This window comes from Pelmatolapia mariae, linkage group LG16_19, assembly GCF_036321145.2.
Source record: "Pelmatolapia mariae isolate MD_Pm_ZW linkage group LG16_19, Pm_UMD_F_2, whole genome shotgun sequence".
Taxonomy (NCBI): Eukaryota; Metazoa; Chordata; class Actinopteri; order Cichliformes; family Cichlidae; genus Pelmatolapia; species Pelmatolapia mariae.
Window position 1 is genome coordinate 31,048,479 of NC_086241.1, and position 22,677 is coordinate 31,071,155.

General features: G+C 42.3%; 1 protein-coding gene across 16 annotated transcripts in view; it reads right to left on the reverse strand.

The window, feature by feature from the left end:
* Positions 1-22,677, reverse strand: part of caska (calcium/calmodulin-dependent serine protein kinase a) — a 170,229-nt gene that overhangs the window by 74,527 nt on the left and 73,025 nt on the right. For all 16 annotated transcript variants that reach the window (XM_063499153.1, XM_063499149.1, XM_063499154.1 and 13 more), the window contains exons 3-5: positions 13,602-13,707; positions 8,642-8,719; positions 8,425-8,497 (exon numbers count right to left, since the gene is read on the reverse strand). In XM_063499153.1, the coding sequence (XP_063355223.1) occupies positions 8,425-8,497; positions 8,642-8,719; positions 13,602-13,707 (257 nt within the window). The remainder of the gene's footprint in view (positions 1-8,424; positions 8,498-8,641; positions 8,720-13,601; positions 13,708-22,677) is intronic.

A 22,677-nucleotide genomic window follows, 5' to 3' on the forward strand; every position in this document is an offset into this window, starting at 1 on the left:
CTTTTCTGTTTGTCTGATGTTTTCTTGTTTCTTATTAATCTTTTACAGCAATATCTTGGCTGCCATTGATGAGATAACAAAAAGCAATGACAAGATGACTGCGCAAGACATTCAGCTAAAAATTGAGGAAGATCTGGGAGTTTCACTGAGCCTCTCCAGTGTACGCCACGCTCGCCGACTCCTTGGGAGAAAAACTCCCTTCTCCCAAATGACGGAAGAGATCAACAGTGATGCAAGATTACAACGAGTTCTCCAGAGGATCGAGTCTGGGGAGATTTGGGATGATGGCACAGAAGTTCCACAGCAAGACGATCGACCACAGCCGGGACGTGTCATCAAACTTCACATCTGGGGTATGATTTCACAGCATGATGCATGTCCTAAAACCATCTTCCACGAAATCCTGGACAAACGCCACTCTCAGAAACCCAACCAAGTTGCTGCTGCACGGCTGGGCCTTGACGATGGCTTCTTTGAGGAGATGGATCCAAACCCCACTGCTGCTGCAGAGCCGTCAGCTTTAAAGCACATCAAGCTTGTTGTAATTGCAGTTGCGAAGGACAACTGAGAGCAGAGCGGAAAATTAGTTTCCACCAATTCCTATTTAGATGTACAATGTTCCCCTTCTAGATACAGTGTGATATTGTTTTTGTTTTACTGTTGTGTAATGAAACTAAATCTGAAATCGACTTTGAAATTTAAAACATAGCGCAAGACACTGAACTTAAAATCGAAGAAGATTTCACCGAGTCTGTCCAGCACACGTCATGCCTGCCGTCTACTTAGCAGGAAGACCCCCGTCTCCGAATTGGGGTAAGAGATCAGCAAGGTTACAACAAGATGCGCGACCATATCTGGGGGATGATTTTACAACACGATGCACGTCCTGAAGCCATCTCAAAGTTATCCTGTACAACTGCTGTCTTCCTAAATCTGTGAAAAAATGTTGGTGCTGCACGGCTGGGCTTGAATGATGGCTCCTTTGACTAGACTGCTGCAGAGTAATCAACTCTAAAGCACATTAAGCCTGTTGTAATTGCAGTTGTGAAGGGCAATTGAGGGGAGAGTAAATTAATTTTCCATTAATGTTCCCCCTCTATATGTATAGTGTGATTATTGTGTTAGCTGTAGTATTGTGTAATCAAAGTATTTCAAAATCTGAAATGTATCAGTGAAATCTGACAAATAAAACTTTACAAAGACAAACTCCTGATTTTTGTTTTGTCTTTTCCACAATAATGAATTATTCTGGACATGACTAGTTTAGTCCACGGGTTTTGCTCTTTCAATCCAGGGATTAATAATCTGGCTAATTTTAGATTCAAATATTAACAGATGTTCCATTTAAAACAGCGATGACTAAGTAGTTTTAGTGCAGGGGAACTAGCTGACAACCTGGCAACAGCTGCCTAAAGCAAAGTGAAGCTGACATTAGGAATTACCCAACAGAACACCACGTGAAACGCCACACATCATCACAGCAGTGCTCATTTTAAGCTCTCGTAGTAGAGGATGTTTATTTTTATGTCTCTTATGTAATGCAGCAACACGACTGGAGAAAATTGACTTTTTCATGTATAGGTGAACATTTTCTGGTTGTCTATACAAATACCAGCATTTAACCCAACAAGTGACTGTTTAGGAAGCATGTAAACCAGGTTTTGTTCAGAGCTACAGTTCACAGGCTTCCCATTAAATGTATTAAATTGTGATCAGAATTACTGTTTGGAATAGCAGCTGTGAGGCTGTTCTCACTGAAAGCATGTGTGCTCAAATGAGAATTTGTGTATCAGAGGCAGATTTCTAGAGAACTAAACTCATTAGTCACAAGAAAGTAAAGATAATTAATGCAATTAAATAACATTACGTGCGTGTATTTTTAGTTTTTTTTTAGCTCGGAGGCACTGGTGACAACAACTGCATCAATTCATTAAAAAAAGAAAAAACAATCTGTCAAACTTGAGAAAAAGCTCCAGTCTGACCTCACAATCAGCCTTGAACTCATTTTTAAAACAGAAGGAATCACAGTCGAAGGCAAAAACAAGACATTACAGCTGGGACATTTGAATCTTAAAGGGGCTGTAACTCAGTCAAAACAACATTTGTCAACATCAACCATCCCATAGTTACTGCATCACATAACAAACTAGTTATTTGTAATTCATGTGTCACATTTAAAAGTCAACTACAACTCAGTAAAATCACCAAGTTTATTGATCACTAGTAACTGCAGTTAATTTGTTTCTGTGTTGATAACTTCATCATAGCAAGCCTGTGCTGATGCAGCTGATTACAAGTCAACATCCTGCAGTTAAATAGATGGAGCCATTTTAGAGTGATGAGCTAGACTTGTCTATTTTAATCAGATGTCTGTGGTGGCTGCGACCTCCTCGTGTTGGTTTTGAGACATACAGTTTTGTTATTCACACATTAATACCAAAACAATACTATGAGACAAAAAAGTGGTAAATCCTGACAAATGAGAAGCTGGAGGTAACATTTAACACTCTTAAATAAAAATAAAGGACCAATGTGATCAATGACTTTTATCTGACTGGTTAGTATTGACGTGGATTGGATTGTTAAGCTTTACTTGTAAATTGTTAAATTACAGCAGCATGAATGTTTAATATATACCTGAAACTTACTGCGAGTAAAGATCTCAACTTATCTTTCAGTTCCAGGAAATTCTCCGGCTTTACTGTGAGACATTTTACATGAGACTACAAATAGGTGAAACAACAAGCAGGAGGAAGTGAGTTCGATTTGGTGTTTCAGTTTGAGCGGGCTGGGTCACTGTGTTACATTTAAACAGCGTTATACAGATATACACATGATACAAGGCCAAAAAACAACAAGCCTTGAATTTAAATGTGTCCGCAGACAAACACGCTGCTCACCAGCACAGTGTCAGTAACACCTACTCTGTACTCTCCATACAAGAAAACTTGTTGACACGGAGGCTGCGATACACATACCAACATCTATGGTATTTAGCCAAGTTTTTACCACAGAAATGAAGTGCAGTGATGAAAACTTTTTAAGATGCTGCACATCAGATGGAAAATTATCAACAACAACAACAACAAAAGTGAAATTAAAAGCTAATTCTGACATCTGAAACATCATGGCAGGATCTGAGCAACCATTTTTATGCTCCTCAGATTAAATGCTCAATGATGTCGATGAGTAATAATGTAAATATAAAATGAAAAGAACTTTGATAGGATTTTGGATAATAATGGGGTTCATTGAACTCCAGAAATAAAACAGTCAGTAGAATACATAACTACTCTGTCACAAATACAACCAGATCACAGAGAAGGACTTGTAAAAGTAGTAGGGGGGTAGTTGTAGCTCAACTGGAAGGTTGGTGGTTTGATTCCATGTCAAATATGCTAACCCCAAGTTGCTCTCCTATGCACTGGATGTGTGTGGATGTTAGACAGAAAGTACTATGTACTTATGTTGGTGTGAATGGGTGAATAAGGCATATTGTATAAAGTACTCATGGTAGAGTAGAAAAGTACTAACCACTCTATTTAGCATTATAAAATACAGTTTTTAGGCAATGATTTCGCTCTGTGCAAAATTGCTGAAATGTGTGGACAGTATATAAAAAAGGCTGTAATTCCTAAACAGTGAATGGCACTGAAACACATACTGTCACTGCAAACAGGCAGCTTTATCATCTCATCATGCCCCTACAAACTCACAGGCTGGTATCGCTCACATCAAGACAATAAGACTAAGCCAGTGATTCAGCAGGGATCCATGTAGGGGCGCAGCAGAGTGAAGACAGAGATATGACTATATAGACTATGATGACTAATACCAAGGCACAATGCTGAAGAGAAAGATAGTAATACAACAGCTGGGAGCTGACTGTGACAAAATATGCATTATGGGCCTTGTCCAAGTCAGTAAAGTACATATATTAAAGTGTTCTAATTAAGCTCTGTGAATATCTCGTAAAAACATTAACCTCACTAACTGCAGAGGGAATTTTAGTGCTTTTACACTAAAGAAAAATGTGAAGCAGGGTATGTGAATGCAAAACAGTTTTTCTTTTCTTTTTTTCCCTAAGCTAGCTCTACTTGTCATAAAATCTGGTTAAAACTGACTGACACAATAGCTACACACAAATACCAAAGACTGACGTGCAATCAAACAACTGACACACTGACGCAAGCAATTACATTGACCTTTTCACACAGGCACGCACATAATCAAATAGCTGCAGACGGTGTTAGAGAGATACTGACGGGAAACGTAAGAGAAGGCATTACATATCAATCCCACGGCAGTAGCATGAAGAATTCTCATATCACGACATCTAGATTTACCACTGCACAAACTATAGAGGAGCTGCCAGTCCACTGTTTACTGCCATGTATCACACAGCAGGCTGGAGCCAGAGCTTCATTAGGAACACTCAGCACTACGAGTTGCTTCACTTTGTATACATGACATCTGATTAAAGCGTTTTATATCCCACACCAAGTCTGACTGTGATCACGGTGGAGGAGCCTTGATGCTGATTTGTCCTCATCTAGCAGCGTGATGACATCTAAAGTACATGATCAGTTTCCCTTACTGTAGTCACAGTATAGTTACAGTTGTGTCATTACTTGTGCTACAAGGTTCCTCAGTTATCTGCACAATAAGTGAGAGAGAGAGAAAAAAAAATCATGCATGCCTTTTCCTCGCTGTGCACATGTAACGTAGTCAGCTGATTTCAGTTTGTGTTCAGGGAGGAGGAAAATAGTGAAGCAATGAAAAATTGAGAATGCGACAGTAAGTGCAGACTATGTCCAGGCCAGAAACAACTGCTGATAATACATCAGCCTGTTCCAAGCAACTGCACAGACAGCTAACGCAAAGCTAATGGCCCACGGCCCACGGCCAGCAGTAAGAGCCTCTTTACGATATGGAGTGTGTCAGAGAGTGCAGCCAAAGGGCCATACTGGTCACTGCATGTCGGGACATGTTACAGAATAACTCAAACCTCATGTAACTAATTAAAACAGTAATAAAGCATTAACTTTAAAACAAAAGAACAGTGTAATATTTTACTTTGGTGATGAAAAACAACCAACCTTTCTCTGCTTAAGCACATTAAGAGTCACTGAATCAGTGTGACACTGGTCCAACCACATCCACTAGCAACTCTATTGTTTCTCATTTCCACACAAAACTCACAACGACAGGGAACTGAGAGAGTGCAGAAGACTACTTTAGATGCAAAAGGCATCATAAGCAGAATGATACAGATTCTACTTTTGATCACACATTCATCACTCATGTCAGACCAGTTCTACATAGTCTGGCGTGAGCGAAAAAAAGCAGCACAAGTAATCCACAGAGTTTCCCCTCATAGCTTGTTATGTCAGCTTTAGCCACAGTGTTTCGAGAGAAGCCCTGCTGACATTCTTTTCCATTACAGCCTCACGCAGAAGAGCTGTACTGCTGTGGACCTGCTTGGTACCAGAGCCAACAACAGCCAACCAATCTCCTCCCCTCTGTGTCTTCTGCAGTGAAAAACAAGTCCATTTGTTACTCAAATTCTTTCAACCCTAAATATGTAGTCAAGGGCTACAGTTTTTCAAACATTAGTTCTAACTGAACTTTAATTTTTTCGATTTAAAACATATTGGAAACTATGTCAAGTTACTGGCTAATACAAATCAAACCTTTACTCCTGTTGTTGCTTCATATTTAATAGCTCTACACTGGTGAACTGCCCCAATGATTCGAATGTGGGGGGAAAATAATAGTGGAAGTGCACTGTGGTAAACTGGTGCAACCCCATCCCCAAAAAACCGGGATGCTTTGGAAAATACAACAACCCAAAATGTACTTGTAAGCAATACAAGGACAACGTATCAAATGTTTAAACCGTGAAAAATGTTTCCTTATTTCCAATTTGATACCAGCATTCACTGGGAGAGGGGTACGACTGCTTGTGTACTACTGATAAAACAAATAGTGGAAAATCTCACAATCGGTTCATCAACGCAAACAAACAAAAAACCAAAAAAACCAAAAAAAACACTTGAGGATTTCATCATCTCCGGTATATAACATCAATGAAATATTAAGAAAACCCAAACTCTGTAATGAAGGCTGTGAAACACTTGATCGACTGTGGCCTACAGCATTGACCGAAAACAATTCCAACCTTAAAATTACACCATGTGCTCAAAAACCCACCGTCATTGAACGTCACTTACTGCATCCATGATTGCAAGGTAAAAGTATACTGAATAAATCAGAGCCAGAAACACATCTTCTGTGGGCCTGAGTTTATTTAAGATAACTAAGCAAAGTGAAAAACTGTCCGTGACGATAACCAATAAAAAAATTTTTAAAAAAAGATTCCTTTTGGAAATCATAGCTGTTCTCTGTGGGCTTACACCAGCATCTGCGAATGTACCAGGGGAAGGTGAATTTACTTCTGAATGGTATATGTAGGTTTTGCAGACCTATATGTTCCCACCCAAACACCTTTCAGGCGAGACATTAATTATTTTAGCAAGACAATGCCAAACCACATTCTGCATGAACCCCAACAACATGGCTCTGTCATAGAAGAGATGCTAAAATGGCCTGCCTGCACATCCAGATCCATTTAAATTTTGGTGCATTACGAAATGAAAAACCTGAAAAAGGAGACCTTGTGTCATTAAGCATCTGAACTCCTTTACTGAGCAAAAATGGACAAACATTTAAGTCAATTCCATTTTATTAATATAGCGCCAAATCACAACAAGCATCACCTCAAGGAGCTTTACACTGTAAGATAAAGACCCTACAATAATATAAAATAACAGAGAAAACCCCAACAATTATATGACCGCTTATGAGCAAACGTTTTGGTGACAGTGGGGAAGAAAAACTCTTTTTTTAACAGGAATAAATCTCCAGCAGAACCAGGTCAGGAGTGGCCATCTGCCGCGACTGGTTGGAGAGAACAAAGGAAGACAGGATAAAGCGTGTCTCTTAGCTTTCAAAACTCGAGCAAATGGCTCTTCCAGTCTCAAATGGTTACAGAGCTTGTTGATAGGTAGTAGGAAACAAGCAGCTAGCCAAACGCTGTCAAAACAGCATACTTAACCAGAGTGCCAATAATGCTGTAGCTGACCCAGATTATGACCCACCACGACTTACAGGTTAATGAACTGTGTGAAGTACAAAAAAGAAAGCGAAACTTTGCTTGTCATTGTGAAAATGAAAGTCTATTGAGAAGTTGGCATGGGTGACAACCAGTCATATCCAGGACGAAACTAATGTCATTCACCACCAGTCGAAAGTGTTTACACTCAGAAGTAATAATAATAATAGATTGCATTTATATAGCGCTTTTCAAGGTACCCAAAGCGCTTTACAATTCCACTATTCATTCACTCTCACATTCACACACTGGTGGAGGCAAGCTACAGTTGTAGCCACAGCTGCCCTGGGGCAGACTGACAGAAGCGAGGCTGCCATATCGCACCATCGGCCCCTCTGGCCAACACCAGCAGGCGGTAGGGTAGAGTGTCTTGCCCAAGGACACAACGACCAGGACAGAGAGCCCGGGGATCAAACCGGCGACCTTCCGGTTACAGATGCGCTTCCCAAGCCCCTGAGCCACGGTCGCCCCCAGAAGTATAAAAACTACGTGGTCAGTAGTAAATACGGTCACCAAAAGGTTGAATATATGTGAACGTACTGCCCTGGGGCGCACTGACAGAGGCAAGACTGCCGGACACTGGTGCCACCGGGCCCTCTGACCACTACCAGTAGGCAAACATGGGGTTAGTATCTTGCCCAAGGATATTTGGCATGCAGCCAGGAGGCAGCCTGGGATCGAACCACCGACCTTCTGATTAGTGGCTGACCTGCTCTGCCACCTGAGCTACAGCCACCCAAAAGAAGCCAGTTACTCTTTGTTTCCCTCCCCACCATTGTGGGTTTTTTAAATTTAAATAAAATGTTTTAAAGCAGCGCTATTATTTTTCCCGTTGACTGCTTCTCTTAGCTTCAACCAACATTATTAGCAAACTTACTCATGGGCAAAAATAATAAATCGCTCTTGTAAAAACAATTGGCGAAGGGCTCAGCCTATCGTCGATGGTCGATATATTCGTCCAATCGTCCAACCTTAAGGAGGGTTAGCAATTCTTGTGCATAACGGACAGACGGACAAGCTGGATTGGAAATTTAAGACAAGCCAATCCAGAGCCACAACAATTCTAATTTAGCAAACAGCAAAACTGACAAAACTAGATAAAAGTCTAATCACCTAGTATGCATCACCAAAATGCAGGAAAATGTAATAAAATAAACTGCATTTAAACACACGTGACAACAGAAACAACTGAACTTTCAAATGTGGGCTGCTGCACTTCGTAGTTGGACACCTAAGCAGATGAAAAATACCTTGACATCTCGGTGGATGACATTGTTGTCGTGGCAGTAGCGTAGCGCCTCGAGGATCTGTCTCATGTAGTGACTAAGTGGGGGGGAAAGTGCAAGGTCATTGTTACATCAGAGTTAAGTGTTTGTGTTAATCATGGTTGCAAATATTGATTCAAATAATTTAAAAAAAGCATCAGGAAGCCTTTCAAGGAAGTAAATCAAAGCCATAAAATCTCACCTGGCCACGGCTTCACTGTAGACAAAGCCAGCGTCTGCCCTCTTCACGATCTCAAAACACAGGTCCGCTCCATCCATACTAATACACACAGAAATTAGAAGAGAAAGAGACTCACGGTGAGAGAGGGTCAGGCTAGCATGAAGGTCAGGCCACAAATACAAGTAAGAAAGAAAGGCCATTCTTATTAAAACTTCAAGTGCTGCGCTTCTTTGTGATTGGCTGTGAAGGCGAAATGGGAGAAACAGGTCAGTAGCAGTAATTGTGTTTAGCGTCTGCGAGTTGAGGTAGGCACAGCTGGACCAGCTCGCCTACATGTAGCACAAAAAAAGCTGCTATGATGCTGATAATATTTCTGTAAGCCTCTGCTATGCTTCAGCATTTTCTTCAGAAACTATTAAGGAGTTAGGAAGTAGAAAAGTGTATTTAATAACACCATTATTGGGGGAGGAGATAGCTCAGTAGGAAGATCGGGGGTTCAAATCATGAGGTTCCCTGAGCAAGGTACCGTCCCTATTGCTTCACTGAATGAATGGGTTAAATGCAGAGAGTAATTTCCTACAGGGGATTAATAAAATATACAAAAACATTTTACCTAAACCTTATTTGAAACCCTGAGGGAATATTTAAATACAGTAAAAGACCCATAAAATATTACTATAAACAGATAAATACGGAGCTAAATGAAGCCGATCTTATCTCATGAAAAAAGGTTAGCTCAGCAGGTCAGAGTACCCCACCAAGAACATCAAAGCAAGTACAGACAGTATATAAAAGATGGATGTAGTCAGCTATACAATCGGACTGCCAAAATAAATCTGCCTATGATCTCGGTGAAGACTTTCCTGATTTGTTTATGGTCTCATTCACCAGTTTTAAATCTTATCTATCACTCGATGTCCTATTTAAACTAAAATGAAAGTAAAGCAGGTCGTGATTTGTCGCCTGGCTACTTTTTAACTGACAGGTTGCAAACGTATGAGCATGCTGTGAGTTTCTCAGTCAGACACATCGTACACTTAGTACATCTGATTTATATAAACTTTAAACTTGACGGTTTAAAATGACTGTTGAATGATGCTGTGGTGGCTATGTCCATCTTTTGAATACAGTCTACGTTTCTGCTGTATTTTCACCTACTTTTTTCCTGTGTAGAATGTCTTCTGTTTGAAGTACTCGACTTTTCTGAATGTTTGTAAGTGTTTATCCAAATATTAGAATTCTACTTGATGTGAGGGATTTTTGTAACATTGAACAAGACATACTTCTTTAATAAATGAATAAATAAAAATTAAATAATATAATATAAAGAGGCTCCACTGCAAATATTCACAAACCGCTTTGTAATAAATAACTCAATTGTATTTTCAGGAGCCTCTGGATTGAATCTCCTGTCCCAATAAGGGATTTCAGCTCCACCTAAGCCATGTTGAGCTGCCCTATCAGTTAAACCCATAGCCATGTAGACTAAGAATTCAAGGCGTATCATGGATTCCATGTTAGTGAGTGCTACGCTCCACAAGTGACTTAAATTCCATCTTCAAATGGTAAGCACGAGGCTCTGAGGAGACTTTGTGCCTGCCAGTTTTCTTTTCTTTGTCTTCTCGATGGAGAGACTGCACTAGAAAGTATAAGAGGAATGACTAGCAGTCTGTCCATGTCTGCATCAGCAGACAGTCTCTGGTGACTGTACCTAATGAGCAAATTCTACGCAGTCAGTGTTGGGCCTCAGGTAGTTTGGATCAGTGACTGGATGATGATGATGTTGATAAGCTTCAAGCAACAATAAGAAAATAAGAAAACTTATGATTGTCAAATACATAGGAAAAAAAACAACAACTTGCTAGACGTATAATTGAAGGATATAGAGCATTACTGGTGGCGTGGTGTGGCAGAAATACTTCTAAATGTAAAAACTACCAGAGAGATGGTGATCAGCTGTCCCACAACAGCCTGCGTCTATCCTGGGACAGCATGCCCATGCTTTGGAGTACAAGTATATGCACATCAACACACTGTACTGGAAGACTAACACAGAGACTGTACAGAAGAAGGCGACGAGCCATCTCGATTTCCTAAAGAAGTCGAGATTCTTGAAAATATTAGAGATTTTCTATCAAACTGCTGCATACACTTTGCTGTAGTCTGCTGAGTCTGCATCAGAGCAGAGATGTAGAGGAGGTCACTGAACAAACTGATATCCATCACGGATAGTCCTGACAACCTTCTACACCACTCAGTGGACAGACAGCACGTTCTCTAACAAATTGATTCAAGGCTTCTGAATATCTTTCATATCTCATCGAACAACTCTAACAAATATCAAACAAGAACTTCTACCAATGCATCTCACACTCTGAGCAGTATTTACTTTCATAAAAACAATTGTGAGTAGGTAATGAATAATAGGTTAAGATTTGTAAATGACTGGACGTCAATAACTTGTGCTTATTATTTAATATTACACTAAATTATATTTCTAACTAACTAGGCAAAAACACTATGTTTAAAGATATACAGGATTTGGGGTTCAAGTTGAAAGGAAGGCTGATGTGAAATTTAAAAGTGAGGTAAGAGGTCAAATGTAACATGATATTGTAAATCTTTATACAGTATATTCTATTCTCTTCAACACCACACTCGCAAGAGTGCGGGGGATGAGTGGGAGGGTGGGGTGGGGTGGGCTGCTTTTAACCATGTAAAGCACTTTGTGCTACAGTTTGTTTTGTATGAAAAGTGCTTTATAAATAAAGATTGATTGATTGAAGAATCATAGTTTTTATAATATTTTTTTGACCACTTTTAACCAATAAATCATGAAGCTGACCTTGAAGATCTCAGTGGATGTAATGCACACACAAATAGATTGTTAACATGAGCCCACTCTACACACCTACAAAGTTTGATGAGAATTCATTCAAACATTTTTAAGCTCTCATGTTTACAGACGTAATAACAAATACTACCAAAAACATTCAGTCATGTCGAACAGCCTAACAGTGAATACGTCCTTGGGGGAGGTAATGACTGTTAGACGGGTGTGTGTAGTGAATTTTTATTCTGTTTCTGCTTAGTTAACTGTGAAATATATTAATATTTTTACTCTGATTTTACTGCATTGTATTTATTTAGAGTTTAGATTAGATTTAGTTCCTGGTTTGGCCACACTGCACACTGTTCAGCCTATTTAAGCTATTTGTTATACTTTTTTTTTTTTTTATCTGCTATAACCAAATTTGTGAACGGGGAAATTATTTCAAATAATTGAAACGATTTCCCAAAATCTGGTATAAATAAATTGCATCTTAGATTTTCCCATTGAACAAGAGGTTAGATCACGTGCTCTGACATCACAAGACTAGACTTGTTCTGCAGCTTGTGCATAGAGAATACAGGCAAAACTGCATACTGGTGCACATTCACTCTCTTGAATGAATTTGGATGGGAATGGGAATGAGTGAAATGAAGGATTTTTGCTGACTGTCACATAAAATCACTTAATTTTATAGTCTACACGCTAAAGCGAGGTTCAGTTTTGTAAATCATGAGCAATCATGTTCTTTTCACGGTGATGATAGCATTTGCATGGAGCTCCCCACTATGATCCAAGTGTTCAGGAGGAGAAGCTGTTGCTGTAATGGTGATGCATTCATGAAAGCCCTCTGGAGGGATTCACAATAACAGCATGGCTCTAAAAACGACAGCTCCTCAACCGAGCTGAAACAAGGCTCTGGCCACAGCGTCTCAATGCACAGGAAAGCGCTGCGCTCGCGATCATTAAGCTGCTGGGAGCAGACTTTAAGGCAATTAGGCCTTTGCGCACAGGCTCAGTCCTCCTTAGGTGGCTGTTTTAAAAAACACACACATATACAGATGATGGAATGACAATCCTCAAATGCACACAACTCACACACAATTGCAGCCAGGCCATTTAGCCACAGCTGATCCTGTCTCTCATAATTGTTCTGTTCCCAGTTACTGGAAGCCTACTCTTTATTGTCACTTAGCCTCTGTGCCAATTAAACAGGACTCTGATGTAGGACTTGGCTACAGCACATCCATATTTTTCTGCACTCCTATTACCGCACCACGTTCACATTTTAGCCTTTGTGATTAGTGAGGAGTGAGACCTGAGAAAAAGAGCGGCACGAGGCCCTCCACATTTAACCACTGCACTTACTCCCATATCCATTCCCCTCTCCAAGGCCCATAGCGCTCCGATATCTGCCTGTGGTCTCATGAGCGTGTCAGTGTGTGTATGTGTGTGTGTGCAAATGAGCTCCAAAAACCATGAAAATCTCTTTAAATGGCGCTCGTCTGCATATCCTTGAAAGTTTTCTCCCGGTGCACCAAGCCATGTGATAGAACTACGCACGAAACCCGAGCGTTCGCCTGCTCAGCGATAACAGAATTAAATGATAAAGGAATTAGTTCTGGAAGAGGAGGAAAGATGAAGATACGGAGCAGGCTGGGAGGAGCTCCGGGGGATGATGCAGCTCTTGGAAAAGCTGGAAGTAGCGGCAAGTGTGAAATCTTAATCTCATCTTTTTTTTCCTCCCCCCTCCCCTTGTATATATATAGACTGCATTCATCCTCTGCACACTGCCCCCCCACAAAAAACCCCTCATCTAACAAGCTTTTTCATATCAGCTTTGATTACATAAAACCACTGCAGGGTTCACTTTCTCTCCACGCCCTCCTCACACTGTCATCCTTCTGCTCTGTGTCCTCTTTCCTCTGTACCATCCCCACTACGCATTCCCTTACAGATGTGCCCCACTGTGACACCCGTCCCCCATTACCTATCTTCAGCCTACATATGTGTTGGTGTGAGGAATGTTTTGTGTGTGTGTGTGTGTGTGTGTGTGTGTGTGTGTGTGTGTGTGTGTGTGTGTGTGTGTGTGTGTGTGTGTGTGTGTGTGTGTGTGTGTGTGTGTTTGCTGAATCACAGCCTGGGACTTACAACTCAAACACCATGTAGAGCATCCCATCTGAGCTGTAGGTCTCCAGCAGCTCCACAATGTGGGGGTGCTTCAGCATGTGGCAGATACTGGCCTCCCTCTTCAGATCTGAAAACACAAAGAACAGACAGAGAGAGAGAGTTTGGAGATGAGCAGAAGTGGTGCAGTGTTGTATACAGAGTGTAACATTAGGCCAATACTTTTTGCAGCTGAAGACAACTGTGCATTTAGGACAGGGGTGTTCTTTTTATTTCACCACCTCGCGTGCAATTCCATCCAACCAGTCAGCTGCGTACCCTCAAGTAAAATCAAAGGATTTTGTAAATCAAGTCTCATATTGCCCTTTCACAGGCCTGAAAGTGACAACTCAGAAGGTGTTGGTTTTCATTAAAAAGTAAAAATGAAAAACTCTTTGATCACATATTTCACATGTAATATACAGCCTAACCTTCTGCCCTCAACAGGCTGCACAGAAACTTTCTGAAGCCTGCGTTTCCTGCCTACGACTCCAGATCTCTGCTGGTGTGCTGATTCTAAGATCAAAACCATGCAGCAAATGATCATCTTTAAAAACAGAGACTGTTGCGTATGGACACATGGATCTCTCTGTCAATGTGACTGATAGGAAACTTTTCTTTAAGCACTTAAGACCATCACAACTAAAAGACTTTACATATTTAGACAAAACAAAAGACCAACAATTATTGACTTTGCACATCCTATTGATGTGCAATGTACATTTCCCAATTAACACCAGGTATCCTCACAATTACGTGCTTCAGGCATGGGTGTTAGCTCCCGTGACAAGCCCGTTTCTGAATGTGCACAGCCTGCATTCTTGATGAAGTCAATTTTGTTGTGGGTGCCTGAGCTTGACTGAGGGCTCCATTATAACTGCCATGTGGGGCCTGGCGAACAGCACCATGTGACAAAGTTGACTGTAAACCGATTTTTAGCTGATGTCACATCCACTGTCACAGTCACTGCCACCCCTCCTTTGATGACACATCAGCAAAGAAGCTCAGAGAGTCACATATGATATAGAGGGAATTCTCTGAAACATTCTTGGTGGTTACAAATTTAAAAAATGAATACATTTTTTTAAACTTTAAAATCAAATAAAAAATGGTTTGAAGGTGTTGTCTGAGTGGCGACACCTAGCCTGGATAAAAGAGATAGCTGTGTTAGATGTAAAAACTGTGTCAAATCAAACATGCAGATCCATTTTTGTGTCGACCTCATGGAAAATAAAGGAGTAGCTGTACTACCTAAGAAGTACCATTTAAGTAGAAGAGATTTTGCCCTCTGGCCACGCTAATTTAAGAAGAACCTAGTCTTAAAAACGGGATATATTTTATTATTTTCTGTCACTTCTATAATGCTACAGTGGTGACTGTTCTCATTAAACATTTCCAAGTTTTAGATGACATCAGTGTAGTTACAACTGATGTGAGCAGCAGGTGGCTGCCCCTCCCCTATCGGTTCTGCCAATCAAAAGAGAGGTTTTCCTTTCCACTGTCACCAAGTACTTGCTCAGAGAAGTTGGAGTTAAATCCATGTTCCAGTTCAAAAAACTCCTTAGAAACTTCAAATGGAAATACTCTGTTTGGTACAGGATTGTTGTCGGGACAGAACACACAGGAGACGCCAGTCACCGTTAGCTCGCTCGGACATTTAGCTGCTCTGTTCTCATTTGGCTTAAAAGACTGATGATATGATCTCACTGAAGTGCAGATGTGCATTCTCACATATGGCTCTATATTGAATGCTGATAAAAGTGACAGCTGCAGCATATGTGTGAAGGTGCTATGGTGTCACCAGCTGATTCTTTTCCTCTGCCTGCTTTGGCTTCACCATGAAAAGTGAACACCATCTCATCTGGTTACTCCAGCACCTTGCTGGCATGCAGAGCAATGCCACTAGCAGCATTTTGAGAGAAATGTATAGGATGTGTTTTCCCCTTTGTTCTACGTTTCTTATCAGGGATGAGATGCCTTTTATGAACCACATCTCTGTGAGACGTATGGCTGTTTGTCTTACATTAATCCAGTAACTGAACCTTTCCTGTCTCTCTGCCTCAGCATTCGACATGAGCTTGTCTACATCATGGTTTCAGAATCCCAGAGGAAGTTATGTAGCTTAGCTGCACTTGTGTAAAATGCATAGAAAATGCATTGCTGCATTTGGCCTGAACTCCAGAAATTGGTAAGTCTCTGCTCTCCTTTGGTTCAAGTGCAGTGCAGTTTGTATCTATCCCATTATTTTAGATCCTCTTACTGCTGCTTGGCAATGAGCATCTACCATTTTAATTGGTTCCTAATGAATAGGAGGGTTAATGGAGAGGGTTACTGAAGCTGAAAAGAACAATGCGGGCTGGCTGTTTAGAGGAACCGCTGGGGAGAGATGACAGACAAAAAGGAAGAAAAAAAATGCACACACAAAAAGAAGCCAACCAAAAAACAAGAAAACCCCCACAAACACACACAACCATACAAATCCCTCCTCCTCATGAGATAAAGAACAGCTAAAAAAAAAAAAAAACCTGGATATTTGATGGAAGCTTTGACAAGAATGATGCGCACAGGGAGGAGAAAAAACAGCTCAGACAATCAATATTCTGTCACTGTGTCTGATGCAAATGAAAATGGTTCTGTCATGTAGATGGGATGGAGCAAGGATGGAAGGTAGACATGAATCTGCAGCATATCGGCGGACAAAAGGGGACTTGCATGAAAATTAAACAACACAGTGGCTACTGAAAAGCTTCAGCAGAGAGCAGCAGCCAAACTTTAATAATCCATGACATCTGCATCTCACACACTCCTTCTCCCTGCTTCATTTTCCTTCATCATCATTAGCCTGAAGATATTTTTTGGAACCCCCCCCCCCCCACCCCACCCCCCACCCCAGTGCCATTCAAATCAGGAGCAGCTCCAAATCTGTGAGGCAAATATGAACAACCTTAGGCTTTTTCGCTAATGACCCCTTTTTCCTTCTGCCTAATCATGAATCTAAATGAGGCAATTAGTGAATAACAGCCTTAAAACACTGTGTCGCTGTATCCATCCTAAAAACTCTCATCAGCTAAGCTACCAAAATTGAATGGACATGAATTGCTCAGGTTCTGATCGCAAATTGAAAATAAATATGAACATCACTGTATAGTTGCCGTTAGTGAAAAAGCCCCACAAAGCCACTCACACAGACACAGTGAGAGGCAAGGGAGAGAACATTTGCATTCATCAGGTGGGCAGTGTCGCTGGCTGCGTAATCATCTGCTAATAAGTTCGCTGTATCAGCTTAAAAGGTGACGTGACACGTCAGTGTTTTGTTCACCGCTTGTTTCTGCCATTGCAGGTTATGAAATTGGATTTGACAAACAATGGGGATTCGCCTTGAGTATGAACATCTGAACATCTCTTTCTATCTCTCTCTCGTCCCTCCATTCAATTTCCCACTCCTTTGATCTATTCAGTCATGCTTGGCAGCTGCTCTGAGAGCTTCTGAAGGTTGAAGCCAACCAAAGAAATATACATGATATACATAACCCTTCTGCATGAGCACAGTCTCAATCAAGAGCACTTAACTGTATTAACTGTTAAGATCCATCTCTAACTGAAGCACAGCCAAGCTGAGCCTATATATAAACACTCGAGTATGTGGTATACGAGAGCTAAATATTCCACATTCCCCCCAGTGAGATATTTCCCCAGCTGTGGCTGCTGGAGGTGATTTATGGACAGGAAGACTAAATGGTGAAAAAGGCGAGGCTGAGTAGATGCTTCTGGTAAGATGTCATGAGCTAGCTCACAATCACCACACACCCACACACCCCAGCTACGACAAAAAGTTAGCGCATTGTTCCGTCATGTATCCAGTGACATTTAATTAAGCTCGGAGCTGAAGCCACAAGCAACTTGTGCTGCCGTGAGCCTGAGCACCAACATTAAGCCAACCCTTGGAGGACAGGCACGACGCGTGATGCTAATGCCGCTAAAGCTGGGATAAGTGTTACCTTAAGGGCAATGCGGTCCGCCACTTTTAATGTCATCTGATGAACTGGGCTGCTCATGCCCGGCACTGTAACTCCTGCTGGAGATTGCAGAAGTTGCCTAATCAAATGAACAGCTGTTGTCACACCAGTTTTATCCAGCTCAAAGAAAAAAAAGTTAAAGGAAGAAACTTCTAATTCGTTAAGTTTGGCGTGCGTGCATATGCTTGTGGGTGATGTTCAAGGTGGAGCAATGCTATCAATCCTAAACGATCCAAAGTGTAAACGTGAGGAGGCAGGAGAGAGTAAAAGACTTAATGACTTAAAATGCAAAAAACAAAACAAAACCAAAAAACAGACAGAGTGGAAAGATAAGACTACAGATGAGCTGTAGAAAATTGTAAAGGCAACAGGGTGGGCCTATGGAAACATACTGAAATTAAAATCAATGGCATATGAAACTCCTGAACCCATCTTAATTACTCTCCCAAGCTTCTTCCAGTGCCTCAGATAAATAGATACACTATTTCCCCAAACATGAACTCAGTGAAGTGGTAGGAAAATCAGGTGGGGGCATTGTCCGAAGTTCTCCTTTCATGTAGCACACAGCAGGAGAGAATTCACTTCTGAAAATAGCCTAGTTTAGATGAGGAAACTGTCTGACTAGAACATGCAGGAGCCAAGACGCAGTATGACCACCCACTAGCTCTGAACTCACTGGAGGACTGCCTGTGCATTTCTCACATCAGTGCAATCAGACATTACACTAACTTTTTAAAAACCAGAGAGCTGGCAAGTGAAAAACCATTTACTGTCCCATCTGTACATGCGTGAAAAATTCTTAAAAGATTCAATTATCTTAGGTTAGTCTAGAATTCCTCTACAGAAAGCACGAGCTCCATCCAAAACTTTTCTAATCCTAACTGTGAAAAAACAACATGTATAATGTCGTGCTGGTGCTGTGGGCTCTGCTGAGTTGCAGACAGGAGAGGTGGAGCTGTCTGGTTCAGGGAGCAGCATCAGGTGAGGTGAGTGGCACACCTGTTGTGCACTGGCTAATCAGCTCGCCAGTTATGGAGGTTCACTCTCTACACACTGGCTGGTGAAAGCTGGAGGAAGCAGAGAAAGGAGAGCATATACTTAGCAGGCCACAAGAGCTAAAATGGTTCATGTGGACAGCTGTAAATAAAGTACTGTGTGGAAATGAAAAAGCAGTGGAGGGCATTCTATGCTTAGGTTGACTCTTATACCATAAACAGCAAACCCAGCTTAAAGCTACTCCACAACCTCCCAAACAATGCATCAGCTCTACTTCATTTCACACCATATTCTGACCTGCAAGTTTCATTGAAATGTTTCCTTAACTAAAATTGTTTTAGTAATCAAATCTACTTTGTTCTTGTTTAAACTCTTTAAAAGTGTTTAAATGTTTACATTAACCCCATATGAAGCTGGCTGAAGATTGTTCCACAACAGCCATCTAAATTTAAAAATAGAATTAAAAAAAAAAATCAAATTTCCGGTGAATTACTCATCCAAACATGTTTATAGGTTGTCTAAGTGATGGCCCAACAACAAACAGAAAGAAAATTTTCTGTTTATGGTGGTCACATTGGTTTCATTGTTCACCACAGGAGCATCTCTATCTATAGAAGCGGGTGTCACTTGCTGCAGTAGATGAACATAGCTGTTGCCACTCAGAAACCTCTGCATCAGCGCTGGTATAGCAGTAAATTTTCTCCTGAAAGTCTCCCCCCCACCCCCCAATGTAATCCAGGGGAACCTCTGAGCTCCTGCACTGATCTCACTGATACGATCATATGTGCACTGAGGTTTTCAACCTGTCCGTGCTGGCCTTGCTGCCTGCACGAGGTTACAAAAACATAGGTGCACAACCAGCTGAGGGGGTGGGGTGGGTGGGGTGGGGGTTGGTTTAGGGCCCGGATGGCTTGGGGATAGAAGCTCCTCTTGAGTCTCTCTGTCCTTGCCCGGATGATGCCCGGAGAGCAATCCTGCAACAGTGTTCTGCTGTACGGATCACTCTCTGAAGAGCTTTTTGGTCCTTAACACAGCTGTTCCCAAACCAGGATGCGATGTTCTGTGTGAGGATGCTCTCCACAGCGCCTGTATAGAAAATCCTGAGGATCTCTGGAGAGACCCTGAACTTCCTCAGTTGTCGTAGGTGATACAGGTGCTGCCTAGCCTTTTTGGTCTGGACCTGAATGTGGGCAGACCATGTCAGGTCTGAGGAGATGTGGACACCGAGATACTTGAAGGACTGCACCCTCTCCACTGGAGCTCCATTGATGATAATGGGCTTGTAGTCTCTGTGCTGACTCCTTCTGAAGTCCACCACCAGCTCCGTGGTCTTGCTGACGTTCAGCTGGAGATGGTTGTCCTGGCACCATGATGCCAGATTCTTCACTTCATCCATGTAGGCCGCCTCATCGTTGTTGGAGATGGCGCCCAACACCACTGTGTCGTCAGCAAACTTCACAATGGTGTTGGAGCCGTGGGAGGCCACACAGTCTGTAGTGTAGAGGGAGTAGAGCAGTGGCGAGAGGACACACCCCTGTGGTGCTCCTGTGTTGATGGTGATGCTGTTAGAGACGCATCTACCCACCCTCACCACCTGAGTTCTGCCAGTGAGGAAGTCCAACACCCACGCACACAGATGGCTGTTGAGTCCCAGATCCCTCAGCTTTGTGAACAGTCTGCAGGGCACTATTGTATTAAATGCTGAACTGTAATCAACAAACAGCATTCTCACATAGTTACCCTGTTTCTTGTCCACGTGGCTGAGGGTGGTGTGCAGGACGTGGGCGATGGCGTCCTCTGTGGATCTGTTGGGTCAACTGGAGCGGATCTGTGGTGTCTGGGATGGAGGAGGAGATGATGTTCTTCAGCAGCCTCTTGAACACCTTCATTACTACCGAGGTCAGTGCAACTGGCCGGTAATCGTTCAGGGATGAGGGTTTGCTGTTCTTGGGCACAGGGATGACGGTGGATCTTTTGAAGCATGTGGGGACCACAGACTTTGGAGTTCGCCAGGGACTCGTTGAAGATGTAAGTGAACACACCTGCTAGCTGGTCAGCACAGCAGCGCAGCAGACGGCTGGTGATGCCGTCTGGCCCCGCCACTTTCCTTGTATTCACTCTCCTCAATGCCGCTCGGACGTCGTGCTCCGCGATGCTGATCACCGGTCTCTCGCTGATGACTGTGTGGATGCAGCACCTGGTCCATGAGGTGCAGCTACACCACAAACCACACCCGGTCACAACCACCAAAAGCATGGCTCGCACCAGCAGGTGGGTATAATGATTCCTGTTTACTATCTGTTTGAGGTTAGGCTTAACACTCTCCTGTTTGACAAAGCACATATCTAGGCCTGGATCGAGTGACTGATTTCTCTCTGTTACGCTCCAATACACCTATGCTGGTGGCTGACAGGGGCTTCCCATGATGCATTGTCAGTTGCTTCTTCGCTCATCTTTTCACTCTAATCATTAGCTATTATTAATCTCTGGCTCTCTTCCACAGCATGTCTTTGTCCTGTCTTCCTCCCATTCCACCCAACCAGTCGCAGTAGATGGCCGCCCCTCCCTGAGCCTGAGTCTACTGGAAGTTTCTTCCTGTGAAAAGGGAGGTTTTCCTCTCCACTACTGTCAAGTGTTTGCGCATAGGGGATCGTCTGATTGTGGGGGTTTTGTCTGTTTTTGTAGTCTTTACCTTACAATATAAAACACCTTGAGGTGACTACTGTTGTGATTTAGCACTATATAAATAAAACTGAATTGAATATAAATGATCTTTTATTAAACACCTATTTATTGAAAGGAAACCGGCACAAATCTAAGCTCAGCAAAGACGGCGGAGAGAGAAGGAATCAGGGAGGTGGAAAAATGAAAGGAGGTGGAGGGAAGTGAGTAGGCGATGGCACATGATGAATTTTGCTCATTCTCTAGCTTGCTTTTCTCTCTCTCCCCTCAGAGGGCTGACCTATTCATCAGACAGACCTCCGGACAGGCTGAAGAGAAATAAGCTTGTGTGTGTGTGTGAGTGCACTAGTGTGTAAGTGCGCTAGTGTGTGTGTCTTTGTACCAGGCCTCTGCTGACCAATCCATTGCCAAGACACGAACCATTTGACCCACTTCCCTTGGTCTGAGCTGTGTGCAGGGTGTTTGCGTGCGTGTACGTGCGAGGCGGCTTGATTACTGCGGTGCTGTGTTACAGACGCCCGTTCAAGTGAAACTGCTCTGATTTCTACAGGCAACAGAGCGAGGGAGTGGGATGGGGGGAGAATAAAAACAAATCAACAATGAGAACAGCCGGCTGGTATCTGGAGGGAGCGCAGTGTTTGATGGATTCCTGAGCAGTGCAGGGGAGAGGCTGCAACTGGATATGAATGACTAGGGAGCGTGCTAACCATGTAGTATACTGTAAGAGTGCAGACATACACAGACAGAGAGCTAGCACACGCTTTTTAGTGATCGTTTAGGCCAGGTTTTTGTCACTTAGTAAGTAAAAGTAAAAGTTAGAAGAGAGATGGCAAAGATGTGCTGAGTAATGACACCTAATAATGGGCGATCTCTCAAATAAATCCTCCCCCTCCTTAACCTATCTTGATGTAAAGGATCTATTTTAACTATGTGAATGCCATAACTGTGGTAGCAGATGCTGTGTATGAAGAATAGGAGAATGGCTAACCATACCCCCAGTTTCTAAATCAGCAGGTCTGAAACACAGTGCTGGATATGAGTGATTTATTTGCTGCCAGTGGCATTAAAAGCAAAACTTGCAGAAACCCTTGCTGCCTTCAGAGCTTAACAAGACATCTTCAGTTTAAAAATAAGTTGACTGTGATAAAGGGGAAGGCTACAGCTTTGTGCTAAACCTCCCCCACAGAAACCCTCGCTGCAGAGCATCTTGTAGTAGTGCTGCACGCTCAGGGAATCACACAGAGGCCCTTCACCATTCCAAACCCTCCACTCTCCCACTGCATCGTGGAGTCATGTTAGGATAGAAACACATGGGCAAACTCCAGGTAGCTCATCCTTTGATGGATCTTTGATCAAGATGGTGTCCA